Source organism: Hermetia illucens, chromosome 1 (genome assembly GCF_905115235.1).
Source record: "Hermetia illucens chromosome 1, iHerIll2.2.curated.20191125, whole genome shotgun sequence".
Lineage (NCBI taxonomy): Eukaryota > Metazoa > Arthropoda > Insecta > Diptera > Stratiomyidae > Hermetia > Hermetia illucens.
The window spans coordinates 213613920-213629114 of NC_051849.1; the positions used below are offsets into that span (position 1 = coordinate 213613920).

General features: G+C 46.9%; 1 protein-coding gene across 11 annotated transcripts in view; it reads left to right on the plus strand.

Moving 5' to 3' along the window:
* The window catches only part of LOC119660736 (voltage-dependent L-type calcium channel subunit beta-2), a 490674-nt gene that overhangs the window by 363250 nt on the left and 112229 nt on the right, over positions 1-15195 (plus strand). For 9 of the 11 annotated variants that reach the window (XR_005250476.1, XM_038069412.1, XM_038069423.1 and 6 more), the window contains exon 1: positions 1924-4128. The exons of the other annotated variants lie outside the window; for them this stretch is intronic. Coding sequence is in view for 8 of the 9 variants with exons in the window: in XM_038069412.1 (XP_037925340.1) it covers positions 3964-4128 (165 nt within the window). In the remaining variant the exon portion in view is untranslated. Of the gene's footprint in view, positions 1-1923; positions 4129-15195 lie in introns of those variants that run through there. 11 annotated transcript variants of the gene reach the window in all.

Genomic DNA, 15195 nt, shown 5'->3' on the forward strand with positions numbered 1-15195 from the left:
ATCGATCTGCTTCCGCGATTCCGCAGTCAGCCAGATCTTATGATGCTGCTTATGGAACGTGGCTGATGGCCAGTGCAGCAGTCGAGATAGTGGACTTGTTAGCTCTGATGAAGGCAAGAATTGGTTCCCGAAATATCGGGTTTTGCAAGATCAATAAATAACACCAGCGAATAAAAAAGACAAATTTTAATAATTTCAAACGAGAAACAGCGTATTCGATGGCGGCCTAATGTTCATCGATATTCTCAGGCGGGTTGGTCAGTATATCTCCCGTTCGATTAACAAGATAGCTCTCCCTCTGTCGAGCAACAGTTGGGTCGATACACAAGCGGTCGATGTTGAATTTAGGGGGTTGATCCTTAACCGTGCGACCATCGATGGTGATCCCTTTGGAGTCCGATGACAGCGCCTCTTTTATTAAGCACAAATCTACTGCTGATCGTAAAGCGGTCAATCTGATTGCTCGTACATGTCTGAACAAGGTGTTGCCAGAGACCACCGTGGCATTCAGATCGCCCATCACGATCACAGCATCACCTTTGGGAAGCTTCCCGTGAACTGTGTGGAATTCTCCGATGAAAGCATCGTTTCCACTATATCGGAAGTCTCCGTTGGTGCATAGTATTGTACAATTGTGGTGCCCCTTAACTTGAACCGCAAACTTGAACGCCCCTTGCGGTAGTCACAGAAGCAACCTGACATTAGATTCGCGTCTGCTACCACTTGGCTTTGCAGAGTACAAAAGCTGCAAGAGGGAGAGGAGTACTCTCCAGAGTCCCGCCATCTTACTTCGCTCAGGCCCCAAATGTGCAGCTTATATCGTCGGAATTCCCGGGGAACTTACAGAAAGCGAGCATTCTGAGGACTCTCGGTACCCTCGTCGAGGAACGTGCGCACATTCCAGAAACCAATCATGGTTCGTTTTCGATAACGAAAGGTTGTAGCCGTGGGGTCAGCTCCTATCCGAAAGTGTTGTTAACGTTTCGGTAGCAATTAAGTTTCTACCCCTTTTAGGACACGCAGGGAAGACTTTCAGTGTATTCTTCAGCCCCAACTGACAGGGCCAGGTACACTTTGGATGATCTACAAAGCTTCTTCCGCCGTTTGGTCGATTAGATCTTTTTATTCCTTATTGTATTATATAAAACGATGAAGGAGGAAAGTGATGTCCTGTTTTCAGTATTTTCAATTTCCCTTTAATTCGAAAGTACCAATCACAGAGGAAGGATATCAACAAACAAAAGAATCCACTTCCGACATGAATTCAACTATTTCATCATGAAAATTCTCACTCAATTACATCCATCCGCCCACTCAAATCCCATTTTACTCACTTCCAACATTTTTCCGCTTCTCCCGTACGTTCCAAAGCAAAAGGAAGAACCAAAATAAAATTTCATTGACGAATTTTCTGAAGATACGTCAAAGCACTTAGTCGGCAATTTTATTATTACTTGGTCGCCTCGCGTTCAGCACTACCCCCAAACACACGCATTTTCCCACATTTCCTCCCAACCGCGACAACAGCAACAACAAAATGGATATTAATATTGCAAAGGGGAAAATATGAAAGTAAGTGGAGAGAAAGAGATCCCATTTGGCGGCACAATGAAACCACCAAGCGCTCGTCATGTGAGACGAGAAAAACTCTGAGAAAAACCGACCGATCCGAGAGCACACTGAGCTGGCATGGAGAGTTTTCCCAGCAAACATGACATCATGGAGGAAGCGCTAAGTCTAAGTCTGGCGTGAGTGGTGGGAAATCGGGAAAATCGGGAGACACACATTACTTGAGTATCCAAAAGGTTGTATGTATGCGTTGGAGTTCTCCCCGCTTTTCCAGACAACAACACACCAGCATAAGAGTTTTCCAATCGAAGAAAAGTCAGAATCAGAGACACAGAAAAAAGGGAAAAACTTCAAAAGACCATTTTCCTGTTTTCGCTCTGTTTTTTCATCGTGTTCGTCGCGAAATTTGAATAAGAAAAATTCTTGAGAAACCAGTAAGTCGGTCTGTTTTTCCGAGTGCGGAAAATATCGAGAGAAAAACATCTCCGGTCCAGTTGAATGGTGGATTAAGTGAAAATTATTGTAACCAGACTCAGAGGAAATTTGATGAAAATCAGTCGACTCGAGTCGATTGTCACGGTGAACGTGTCCGAGCACGCAGAGAAGTGGGGTTGGAAAAGTTTCGTCGAGATTTTTCCTTTCTCATAAGTAAATTGTCGTCCGGTCGTGTCGGATTTTCCCGTTTTATTATTCCGGAAAATAGAACAATTATAGGTGCGAAAACATCTGCGTTAGTTACGAATTAGAAAGCAGTTTTCCTTTTGCTCTCCAGGAATATTAATTTAACCCCCGAACTCCCCGCATTCAGTGTTTGTCTGGTGGATTTTCCCAACTTCCTTTCGTTATAAATACTATGGATTGACATTGCTTGAGTTCTTGAAACATAATTAATATCGGTTTATCCGCGGAACAAATTTATGATCCCATATCCGCACTGTTCCCTGCTCCTACGAAAACATGAGGACTTAGACCGTTTTATTGGCAGTTTTCCGCCGAATGACTCTGTAAATATTTGAGTCCCGACATTGTGTTGCGACGTCCCCGCTGAAACCAATCACAACCCCAATCGGAACAAGTGTAAATGTTTCCTGAATTGATATTTTTAATGCTCGGTCACTGAGGCTCCGGCGCGGTCCTAGGACATTTAATTGCTTATCCGATATGCTGACTAAGGCACTGGAGCCTCGAACCAGTCGCAAGCTGGTGTGAATTACCAAGGACCATTCCTAGCCTTACCACTGAGCCGAGGAGCCAGTTCTGCATTGCAATGGATCGCCCCGTCACCATCGTGTTAGGAAGCATGACATCCGCAGTGTGGAACCTTTTGTAAATATGTAAATTGCCTGACTAGTTTCAAGATCATCTGATTAATCGGCTCCGAAGGGAAAACTCCCTTTGTGGAGTGAAAATTCCACTAGGGTTTCCCACGACGACGGCAAAAACGCGCATATCCTTTGTTTCTGTCATGCCGCAGTGAGGCATTGGTCTACCTGTGCGGCGTATATATAGGGCAAACGTTATCCTTTTACGTATCGTGTTTACAATGTGAGATGTATATGTATGTGTGGTCTTTCCTGTGTTTTCATTTTTCTACCCCTTTGTATCGAAACAGAATCGCGAAATCTAAAACAAACTATGTGTAATGGAAGTTAATCCGCACCAAGTATTTTTGTCATTAAGTCTCCCTTTCCGTTTGCGTTTGACGTATCCTGGAACTGCCTGGAAAGCCGATGTCATCAACACTGTCATCGCCAAGACTCAGAAGAGATAACGAAAAACTCAATGTGCGAAAAATGCCAAGGAATTATGTGAAAAACTGAATTCACCCTCGACGTTATTGTGTCCTTAGCTAGAAAACAAAGCGAATCGTCTAGTCCTTATTAGAGTAAAACGCATGCCACGCAACCGTTCATGATTGTCCGAGTGCAACCGTAGTTCCTGTTCCGTTTGAGTAGTCAGAAGAGTCCCTCCTTTGTCCAAGCAAGATTTCAGTTTGGTCCATAGCTTTATTAATCTTAAAGTATTGTAAATATATTCGTACGAAAGTGTAGTGTAAGTGTCCGCAACTCAATGAAAATCATGGTGAATCCTTTGATCCTTAATCAGTAATAATCCAAGTATAATTCGTTTCTTTGCCGAAATCAGAAGGGAAGTGCTCCGTTTCCCTTGATAGCTCCAGTGTCACGCAGGATTTTCCAACCCTCTCGGTCATCGGTTCATTCACATGCACTAAGGATATATATGACAACCCCCCGCGATACCGGGGTTAGACAACGTGACGACCTCACTGTCAGATTTCTCCTTAACAAATTACGTAGAATACATCGGAAACCGGAATTGTAAAATTAATACAAAATATCCGGTTTAGAAGAAGACTGGCGGCCTGACCGGCCCATGGTTCAAAGAGCCTCATCGTCTGATGCCCCATCCGTTTCGGGCGGGGGTGGCCAACATCACTTGCATCAGTATCAGCAGCAACAGCATCATCGTGAATCACGAATGGGGCTCGGTATTGGCTATGCATCGTACCAAGGCGGATATAATAAGCTCTTCACACAGGTTGGTTTCGATACTTGTTCTTGTTATAGATGTTGTCTATCGTGATGTCTCCGGAAGTTTTTTGGGATGTCCTTATTTTGTGTGTCGTCTATTTATTCCAGCAATCCCTTTTGTGGTGGTCAGAAAACCAAATTATGGGTCTCGGAACTAACTCCCCACTAACCAAAAATTGGAAACTTACCACTTCACTAACATATTTGCATTAAAGGACCAACTCAGTGCTGAAATCCTACTAAAACAAGTCGGGAGACCGGAAGCTGGACGCTTCAGGTACGAAACTTTGGTGAGATCATGCTCTATGTTATGCCCTATATTGCTGCGTGGTGCTACCATGAACTTGAGAGGGGTTTTGGAGCCAATTACTAAAAATTATAGTAATATACAATTATTAACTTCATTTGTACAGATATTCGTATAGAGGATATTTCGGAGCCCAGACACCATATAGTGGCAGCCTCCTGATTTTTTTCAGATTTTTCGGTTTGGTATTTTCTGAGAATGGCCCCCTTAAAGGAATGATCACTTTCACCCCCCCCCCCCCACTCCCCACCTTTCTAACAAATGTCAAAACTAAAACCGGCTTCGAAAAGTACTAACCGAGACCTTTAATTTGATACCCCACATGACTATATTTGATGAAAAAAAATTGACACCCCCCTTTTGCATGTATGGGGACGCCCCCTTAAATTCGTCGTAAGAGGATGTAACTCACTGTATGCGTGAGCGTTCACAGTTCCCAGGTTTCTACCAAATTTGGTATCAATCGCTGTAATCGTCTTCGAGAAAAATGCATGTGACGGACAGACAGACAGACAGACGTTCGCCTCCAATACTAAAGCCGGCAAAAGAGAAAGTCCCTGGGAACTCATTAATTGAAAAAAGCGAAGCAGTCAGTAAAAGAAGTAATCTGGCCAAGACTCACCGAGAACAGAGCCCTGACCAAGAAGAACTACCTTTTATGCAGCTTGGGACTAAAATATTTGAGCTGTCCGAATTCATCAAGAACAAGCGCAACGTGCACCAAGCCATTAAGAACATGGTGAGAGCCATCAGAGCGCTTTACAGTAGGTCCCAGGAAGAAGTAAGAAACCCTAAGGAAAAGCCGGACATTCCATTCCCAACAGTGTCACAGGCGATCCAAGTGACACCGAAGCAGAAGGTCACCGATCTTCAATCAAGTAACCGAGTGCGAGACAAAGAGGGCGAAACTTTGGTGAATCAACAGGCACCAAAAAGGAAGGAAGAAGTCTCGACCAATCCAACCAACGGAACTAAAAGTTCAGAAGGACCTAAAGTACCCAAAGTAGGAACGTCGGCTAGCGAAACGAAACCGAGAGAAAATAAGAGCGGTGGTTGGACTAAGGTCGTGAACAAGAAAAGAGACAAGAAACCAAAGATGCGAATTCGCCCGGAGGCAATTGTAATCTCCAGCAAAGGACATCTAACGTATGCGGAGATACTGAAGAAGGTAAAATCTGACCCCGACCTAAAAGACCTAGGCGGAAATGGCAGCAAAATCCGGAGAACCCAGAAAGGGGATCTCATGTTTGAACTGAAAAAATCCAGCGTGGGGAAAACTCACGGCTTTCGTAACCAAGTTTTAAACTCACTTGGGGAGAATGTCGCGGTTCGCTCGCAAAAACATGAGATCTATATCCAGTGCAAGGATCTCGATGAGGTAACATCCAGAGAAGAGATCTGCACTGCCTTGAAGGAACAATTCAAGATGGAGGAATTCAGGGAAGAATCTGAGCCTAAGAAAAGCTTATGGCGGTACTCAAAGGGCCACTCTGTGACTGCAGAAGTTGTTGGCCGTGGGGAAGGTTCGGATTGGATGGGTTGTTTGCCGACTAAGGGAACAGATCTCTTTAAAAAGGTGCTTCAAATGCCTAATGTTTGGACACTTCGTAAAGGCATGCACTACCGGCATCGATAGGTCCGATCGATGTCGAAGGTATGGGAAAAAGGACATATTGCCAAGGAGTGCAATAGAGACCCCAAATGCATTCTGTGCGAAGAAAAGGAGAGAAGGGATAACCGGCATATTGCCGGAAGTGGTAAATGCCCAGAATTAAGGAAGGCGTTAACTGCAATGAAAAAATGAGGTTAATACAAATAAACCTTAATCATTGCAGGGTAGCACAAGATTTGCTTGCGCAGACCACTTACGAATCCGCGATGGAGGTTGCTATCATTAGTGAACCGTACAGAAATCTTGACGGTAGTGTATGGGTCACAGATGCCACTGGTGGAGCGGCGATATGGGCGTGCGGTCGTCAAGCCATACAATATAGTATGCGTCAGGCGGCTAGTGGCTTTGCGTAGGCGAAAATAAGCGGTATATTCGTATACAGCTGCTACGCTCCACCGAGCCTCACACTTCCTGAGTTTGAAGAACTGTTAGATAATCTTGTTCCCGACGCAAGGGGACGAGGTCCAAAAGTGATAACCGGTGACTTTAATGCGTGTGGTATCGAGTGGGGCAGCAAAGAGACTAACGCAACGGGGCGGTTGCCCAGTTAGATGTAGTTCTGGCCAACGAAGGCAATGTAAACACTTATCGGAGAGGGGGAACTGGTTCAATTGTAGATCTGACTTTTGTCAGCCCTGCGCTGGCATTTGGCATGCCCTGACAAGTCAGCGAGGACTTTACGTACAGCGATCACCAGGCAGTCACCTTTTAACTAAGGACGAAGCCACAAGGCCGGAGACACGCAACCCGGAAGACGAAATTCAAAAGAACACCAGGATGGTCTGCAAAAGCGATGGATGTGCAAACATTCATGGAAGTGTGGCTAGACCTGCCTAGCCCATGCTACACAAAGCATTTCCAAAGCATGTGACGCGTCGATGCCTAGGAGATGCTCATTCTCCTCTAAAAGACCCAATTATTGGTGGAATAGTGAACTTGCCAGTCTTCGATCGATTTGCCACAGAGCCAGACGAATGGCTCAGAGGGCGATAGCTAGGATCGATTAAGGGCAAAAGGAGCATGCCTATAGGGAAGCCCGCTAGAACCTCAAGCTCGCCATTAAGCAGAGTAAGAGGGAATGTTTCAAGGAGCTCTGTTTGGAAGCGGACATAAATCCGTGGGGTAGCGCCTATAAAATCGTGACAGGGCGATTTAGAGGCCGATCATCTCCGCAGATCACGTGCCCTATGCTCTTGTTGAAAATAATCCGGGGGTTATTTCCCCAGCAAGAGCGGGGTACTAACACTTTCCAGCATCCCTTGAATGTGGCGCCGATTCCACCAATCACCAGGGACGAGCTGCTGGAGATCTGCAGTTGAATAGCCGACAGCAAAGCCCCGGGACTGGATGGCATACCGAATAAGGCGCTCAAATTTGCCGTAAAATGTAGACCGGATATGTTCGCGGAGCTGTTCGAAACGTGCATGTCCGAAGGTATCTTTCCAGCGACGTGGAAACGGCAGAAGCTGGTGTTGCTGCCTAAGGCTGGCAAACCGCCAGGAGAACCGTCCTCCTATAGACCCATATGTCTTCTAGATACTATGGGGAAAATATTGGAGCGGGTTATTTATAATAGACTACTCCCAGTCGACGAGAGCCAAGGCGTCCTTTCAGATAGGCAGTATGGTTACTGGCTTGGCCGAAAATGCAATTCACGGAACAGGTTCTACCAGCAAATATTGTGTGGTGGTCACCCTAAATGTGAGAAATGCATTCAACTCGGCCGATTGGAACCTTATACGAAAGTCTCTGGCGACGATTGGGGTTCCCACCTACCTCGCCACTATCATAGATAGCTATTTGCATGAGCAAACATTGTGGTATAATACCGATGATGGACCCAAGGAGTACATTGTCTCCGCGGGTGTCCCACCGGGGTCTGTACTTAGCCCACTACTGTGGAACATCATGTACAATGATGTGCTTAACCTTCCGGTTCCGGAGGAAGCCACGGTGGTGGGTTACGCCGATGACATAGCACTGGTTACGGTCGCAGGAAGGAGACCTAGCTAAAGTAAGCTAACTCCGCCCCGTGATGTAATACCTAAAGGTGGTTCCACGGTGTAGGGGGGAGTCGGGGGTGATTTTAGTGGGTAAAAATCCCACACTCTGGCGTGCCCAGGATAGAGTCTTTTAAAGATTTCCACCTCCTTAAAAAAAAGGCAGACAGACAGAAACATGCATGATAGAAGGAGTTTTCCCCGACCGGTGGAAGAGGCAAAAACTAGTTTTGCTCCCGAAGCCGAATAAGCACCCAGGACACCCATCATCATACCGACCGATTTGCCTTATCGACACGGCAGGAAAGATGCTCGAAAGGGTCATCTACAACAGACTGCTCCCTATCATCGAATATAAGGATGGACTATCAGAGCGACAATTTGGATTTCGTCAAGCCCCCCGTAGACGTTGTTTTGAAGCTGGCTCCATACCCGATGTCGTCTAAAAAATGCTGTGCCGTGGTGACGTTGGACATGAAAAATGCCTTCAATTCCGCAAGCTGGGAGCGGATGAAAAGCACACTCGCTAAAACGGGTGTCCCTAGTTATTTGAGTAAGCTCCTCAACAGTTACCTTTCGGAGAGGACACTTTGGTACGACACGGATGAGGGATCCAAGCAGTATACCATCACCGCAGGAGTACCACAGGGCTCAGTGTTGGGTCCTCTCCTGTGGAACGTCATGTACAATGGGGTCCTTGTCCTTCCCGTGCCAAAGGAGGCCAAGATAATCGGTTTCGCAGATGAGAGCTTTGAAATGTACACTAACGAAACCATTAGCGCCATAAAAGCGTGGCTGGAGATGATTCAGCTTGACCTTGCGGAACAAAAAACGGAGGCGGTCTTGATTACCAATCGTAGGAAGAGGAATACGGTTAATATTCGTGTTGGTGGTCACGTCATCACTTCGAAACCGGTTATCAAATACCTGGGGGCGATGATTGACGCTAAAATCAATTTCAAGGGACATCTGGACTATACCTGTGGGAAAGCGGCAACTACCAGCGTATCATTAGCGCGGATGATGCCTAACATTGGAGGCCCAAGATGCAGTCGCAAATTACTTGTGGCTGCAGTGGTTCGCTCCACACAATTATACGTGGCACCAGTTTGGGAAGAAGCACTAGCGTGTGAGAGTAATCGTAGGAGGGTAAATATGACTTACCGCTTAGTGGCGCTAAGGGTGTGCAGCGCCTTCAGAACAATATCAGCCGAGGCAGCGTGTGTTATTGCGGGAATGATCTCGACAGACATTCTGGCAAGTGAGACACGCTACCTGTACGAGACATGGAAAATGAATCCTCCTGAAAAGGATGCAGAATACCGAAAGGCGGCAAGGCGAGAGTCGCTGGAGAAGTGGCAGAAACGGTGGGACGACTCGCAGAGGGGTCGCTGGACCCACACTTTGATTCCCCGTATTGAGGAGCGGATCCAGTGACGACACGGCGAGATTAACTACCATCTGACGCAATTCCTGTCAGGGCATGGTGGCTACAGGAAGTACCTGCACCAATTCAGGCTGGATGATTCTCCCTTGTGTCCTGAATGTGGTTGCACACCTGAGGGCCCGGAGCATGTTATGTTCCACTGTCCACGATTTTTCTCAGAAAGGAGGAGTCTGGAAGGCTCCGTGAAAACCAACCTAAGTCCGCAGAACATCGTCGGGGAAATGTTGAAGTCGGAGGGAAACTGGTGTGCGGTGAACTCCGCAATCAAAAGAATACAAGAGGAACTTGGAAGAGCGGGACTCGCAAGGAGGACGCGAAGAACGGAAGACTTGGTCGCTTAAAGCGCAGTCCACCCCGCGAAGTACTGCTTTGCGGCGGTCCCGCGGGGAAGGAAAAAGGATAAAGTGGGGGTGATTTTAGTGGGTGAGAATCCCACACGCTCCTGCAACCTGGCGCGGCAGTATCTTTGGAAGATTTCCACCTCCATCCATAAATAAAAAAAAACCGATTTTAATAAGGTTTTGTGTTTACACAAAACTGTAAAAATGAACCCAATTTCGACCATGTCCTATCGTCATTTCGTGGCGTAAACTATGCTTTTCTCTGACCTGAAACCATTCTTAGGTTAAATTAGGTTAGTTTAGCGGAGCAAGTCAGAGCTCCAAGAACTCAGGATTCTTACTATGCTCGTCTTTTCATCGGGCTCCCACCTCCGACAGGCCGTTTTGCGAATATGAGAACATCCTCCCGGAGGTACAGAATACGCAGATTGTTCATCTAAGAAAACCTTCCCAAGATATCTCCGTATAAGCTCTCCAGAAGCCGCACAATTGTCAGTGTCCCGTTAAAATCCCTACTAGAGGTTTCATGTCCTAGTTTCTAAAGGACAGTAGCAAGTTTAATTTCGTTTAGTTTAGTTTACTAGGGGAGCCGCAGCTCCGCGCACTCAGGCCATTGTTAGGCCCATTGTACTATCCCCGTAAATCGCCTATTCAATGACTTCCCGCTTATGGCGTTCGCAGGCTTCAGCGAATCTGAGACCATTTTCCAGAGGCAGAGAGTGTGCAATCCTTCATTGAAGAAAACCTTAGCAAGGTGTCTTCGTCTGAAATCTGAGGAAGCCAGGCAGCTGCATAAGAAGTGCCGGGCCGTCTGCTCCTTCTCCTCACATTGGCTGCACATAGCCGAAACCACAACCGCAATATTTTCCATATGGTAGTTTAAGGAGCAGTGCGCCGTTGAAAACTGTACTAGGGTTTTCATGTTCCACTTTTTAAAGGACAACAAAAATGCCGCTCTGGCAACCCCAGGTTCTTTCACAAGGATTTTCGTCTACCGGCATAAGTTCAAATTTGTCCACTCGGCTGCGTGAATCCTTGCAGATTTAGGATAGCTTCAAGTGTCGCAGTCGGCGTAGTACTTATTGCTCCAGGAGCCACAGCAGGGTATCCATTACCAAGAGCCATAAAAGCGAAGAGAGAACCCTTCCCTGGGGGCAGCCCCTAAGACATCTTACTTCAATAAACTTCTAGCCGACCAATATGTGGATTTTTCTCCACTCTAGCTTCTAGCTGCGTTCTTTAACCAGAATTCACTTCAGCTTTGAGGTTGACTCAAGAGAGTTAGTCTCTTCGCAAAAGCGTCTCCATGATGATCGTTTTGCCGATCTTATGCTCCTCTTTAGAGCCTTCTGTGCCTCTTTTTGCAGATTCCAGCTAGCGACTGAGTCACGCTTCCGAGCGCGATTGAGGAGCATCCTTGCCGTTCTCCTTTGTTTTGCCAAATCCGAGTTCCACCATGGTGTTTTACCCTTCTTTGGCATCTTGAGTGAACAGCGCTCTTCGAAAGCTTCTCATCTAGATTGTCTTCCCAATTCCAGCAATGGATTTGATGCGCTTCCCAGGGATCGTAACTCGGACGCTCAATTCTATTTTATACGTCGCCCAATCTGTCTTCCGCAGATTTCGAAATGAAGTAGGCGGAGGTGTTTCTATGCCCATTACGAAATCAATGCGTCTCGACTTCCGAGAGTATGATTCGATCAGAGCCACGATGTCAGGGGATGCCACCGTGATGTCGATGACCTCTCGCCTGACAACGTTAAAGAAAGTGAATTCATTACTCAAATTAAGGATCCTCAAATCGGTTCCTACTAGATACTCCAGTGGTCTCGATTCCCTTGCATTGATGTTGTAACTTGCCCAGCATATGTAGTGAACCTTTACATCACATCCTGCTATTACCCCCATGCCTCTACTTTTGGCATATTGGATAGCTCTGATGAATGCTCCACTGGGAACGTCTTCTGCGTCATAGGGGAAATATGCAGAACACCATAGTATCCCTCTATTTCCCTGTTGACTTTTATGGTTAGTTTAGCCGATGTGGTCTCACCATCACATAGGTCGTTAACCAAATTAGCCTGGAAGTCTTTTGAGACTACCATGCTGGAGCGGGGTCAATCACTTCCATTGGCATACAATAGGTCAGCATGTTGGAAGTTTAGGCCCCTGATTACCTTACAAACAACCCACGGTTCTTGCATGCAGTATATAAATGTCTTGCAGCTATTGATCCGACGACTGATTAGTGCAGTCGCCGCTTTACAATGCTGCAAATTTATTTGGGAAATGTGGCACCTCATCTACGTTTCAGATGCAGATGCCGAGGACTGCACGTCCGCTTCAAGTGTTTTAGGAGCCGACACTTGTAACGTACCGGTCCTTAGCCCGTAGTAGAGCCGGCAGCCGAATTGTTCCCGAACCTTCTTAACATCGGATTTGGGAACGCCGATAGTGAGAAAAGTTCCCACCCTATCGGCCTAGGTGCCAGGTGGAGGTGTTCAGGTTATTCTGCACACCAAGTTGTTCCAGAACCCAAGCACCATTCCGCTCTTCTTCTGGAAGCCAGAGGAAGAACTTTTTTAACGATGGCAGCTCAGAGACCCTTTTCAGGGTTAGTCGCTTACCCTCCCACACATCGTTGAGGGAGGAGGACCACTCCTTGAGTCACTCGTTCGTGCCTTCGTCGGCAAAATTTAGCCGTAACATATATACATACACCTAGCGATTCAAATCAAAGCTGCGAGGATGCAGTCCTTACAGCTAGGAGGGATTTCCTCGTAAACTGTTCGCACTGCTCAGTATCGTAACCGGATGGATTAGAGTTGTCATACAAGACCCATCCATCGGTTTCGATAGTTTTGGCTGCAAATGATGGCCAAGCCGTTGCCGGTCGAACCCTCTTTGCTGCCTTTTGTGTCGAAGAGTTGGGATCATCCTAGGACCGCTGCCACTTCGGTTTCACCTTAGCCGCAGGTGCCCCGAACGATCCTTTCTCCTCAACCTTGGCACAGCCCGTGGATTATGATTTGCCGAAGGCGCCCGGAGGCGGCTTACCCGGAGGCGGTTTGCCCGAAGCCTGTTTGTTTTTCGTGGGCAGGTGCTTACACATGGGGAAAACTTTAGCCTCAGCAGGTGGCGCCAATTGGAGCCTGGGGTCAGGAGTGCTAACAGAAAGGGCCTACTCCGGCTCGTCCCTTAAAGAGTGGGTGCCAATTAGATTGGTTCCCACCTGAGTAAGTGGAGAATTTGAGTCTAGACTCATGTTCTCCATCGATGAGCTTAGGGTTGCTCCTTCACTCGAGGTTGGATCGTCACGATCGAGATTTAATTGTAGTTTTTTTAAAGGTTTTTGTTTTTTTTCCCCCATGGCTGCCGTGGCCTCAGTTTTATCCGGGAAAGTAAGTCGACCTCGGCAAAGCCCCTTTTTATCGAGACAAGGCTAGTTGAAACTGGGGGTCGCCTGGTACCCAGAGTTCACCGTCTACGGCCACATCATAACCCCCGTGACTATTCAGCCCTCCGCGCGGTAATCAAATCTTGGCTTCGGGTTTTGATTACCGCTTGGTTTCAGGTGTCCCCCCTGGTTTTCTGGAGGATCTTCCTTATTGAGCTCCCTCACCCCGACAAGTTGAGTAATCGTCGAGGGAGGAGGGGCATCATCCCATCTGAGCCCAAAGATTTATAGGCGGAGAAGCTATTTATAGTCCAGCCATTTTTAACCCTGGTAATTACCGATTTGATAATCTGACACGACCGGGGCATGATATCCTTCAAGTAAGGCTATGACTCACAGTCCTCCTTGCTGGCGTGGAAGTCGCTCCAGGCGTTGACCAGAAGATTCCATGCAGACGCCTTTCAATTTTTCGAATAAGGGTGAGCTCTTAGGTTGCTTGGATAGAATCTTATTCAGTATCGCTTGTTTATTGGTGTTTTCAATGTTCTGACAATACTCCAACCAAAACTACCTCTTGACAATACTCCAACCAGAACTACCTCTTGATGGTTGACTTATACTTTGTCCAGATAGTTCTTATATGGTTGCCAATAGTTGTCCATGTAGCAGATGTTGAAGATCTCCCTTGAGGCTGGACAGAGCTTCATTGAACCACGGTGGCAATGTTTCCTTGCTGTAATTACCAGGGGACAAAACCCCAAAGGCAGTTTCGAAGAACTTTTCCAGAACCCCAACCTATGATTCCAGTTCATTTGTCGTCCTAATCTTACCAATTTGCGCACTGGAGAGTTTGCTCTTGGTAACTTGACCAAACTTCCTCCAGTCGACCCTCCTGGAGTCTCTAAAAAGTTTAGAGACCTCTGCGGCGAGATTTAAATTGAACCTAAGGATCCCTTTCTCGATTAGTTGGGGGATACCTCCTCCCAACTGTCACACTTTTCCGAGCTGGGAAAATGAAGGGTTGGTTTACGGCGCCTATTACACACGGATCGATTTGTGTTAATAATCAATCGGCAGGAGCTGCCCCAAAGCGTACGCCTTGTATAGGCGACGCAGCTTATCAACAGGTTGGCCTTCTTTGCGGCTATAGTGGACACCAAATGTCCTTCTGGCTGAGCTGATCGGTCGTTAGTCATGTAAGCCGAGGAAATATACAGGTTCTCCGCTCCTGCCTGCTCTAGTTTGACCACGACTAGGTTGCTGAAACTCTGGTGCGGGCACAGAAAAGCGTCCAGGATGCATCATTTATCCCGCTTGGCGGAAATCGTCAAAAGAGTCTGGACATGGCACAGTGTGGGATATTTGCCCATTAAAAGTTGCCCCGACCATTTCCCCTGACTGGCGGAACCACCATTAGGTATTGCGTCAAGGGACTGAGTTAGCTCTCCAGCAAGGTCTCCTTTCTTCTAACCCCGGCAGTCGCAATCACGCCTTCCTCGCTTCTTCCGCCTCTCGCAGTTTATCCTGGGTTATTGTTCACATCCCAATCTTCCTTACAAACTACCATTCTCCAGACAAAATTTTACGCTGATAGCACCTGGAGGTTCCTCTAATTTCCTCGTTTCTTCCACGAACCTCGGGCATAATGTGGCATAGAACACCAATCGTCGCCAGGAACTTTCCAATTACAGACCCGGAGCTTCATTGTCGCCTATTATACTGCAGATCTCCAACAGCTCGTCGAAGTGGTTACAAGGTGGTTACAAATCAAGGGCAAACGCGCCTTGAACTTGGTATGCGATACTACTTTTCTCCAAGTGGTAGCTGGTATCCGAAGATGACAGGGATATTACGTGGACCTCAAGTTCAGTGGTATGAACAGCAAGCATGCACTTGACGTAACCCAGTAT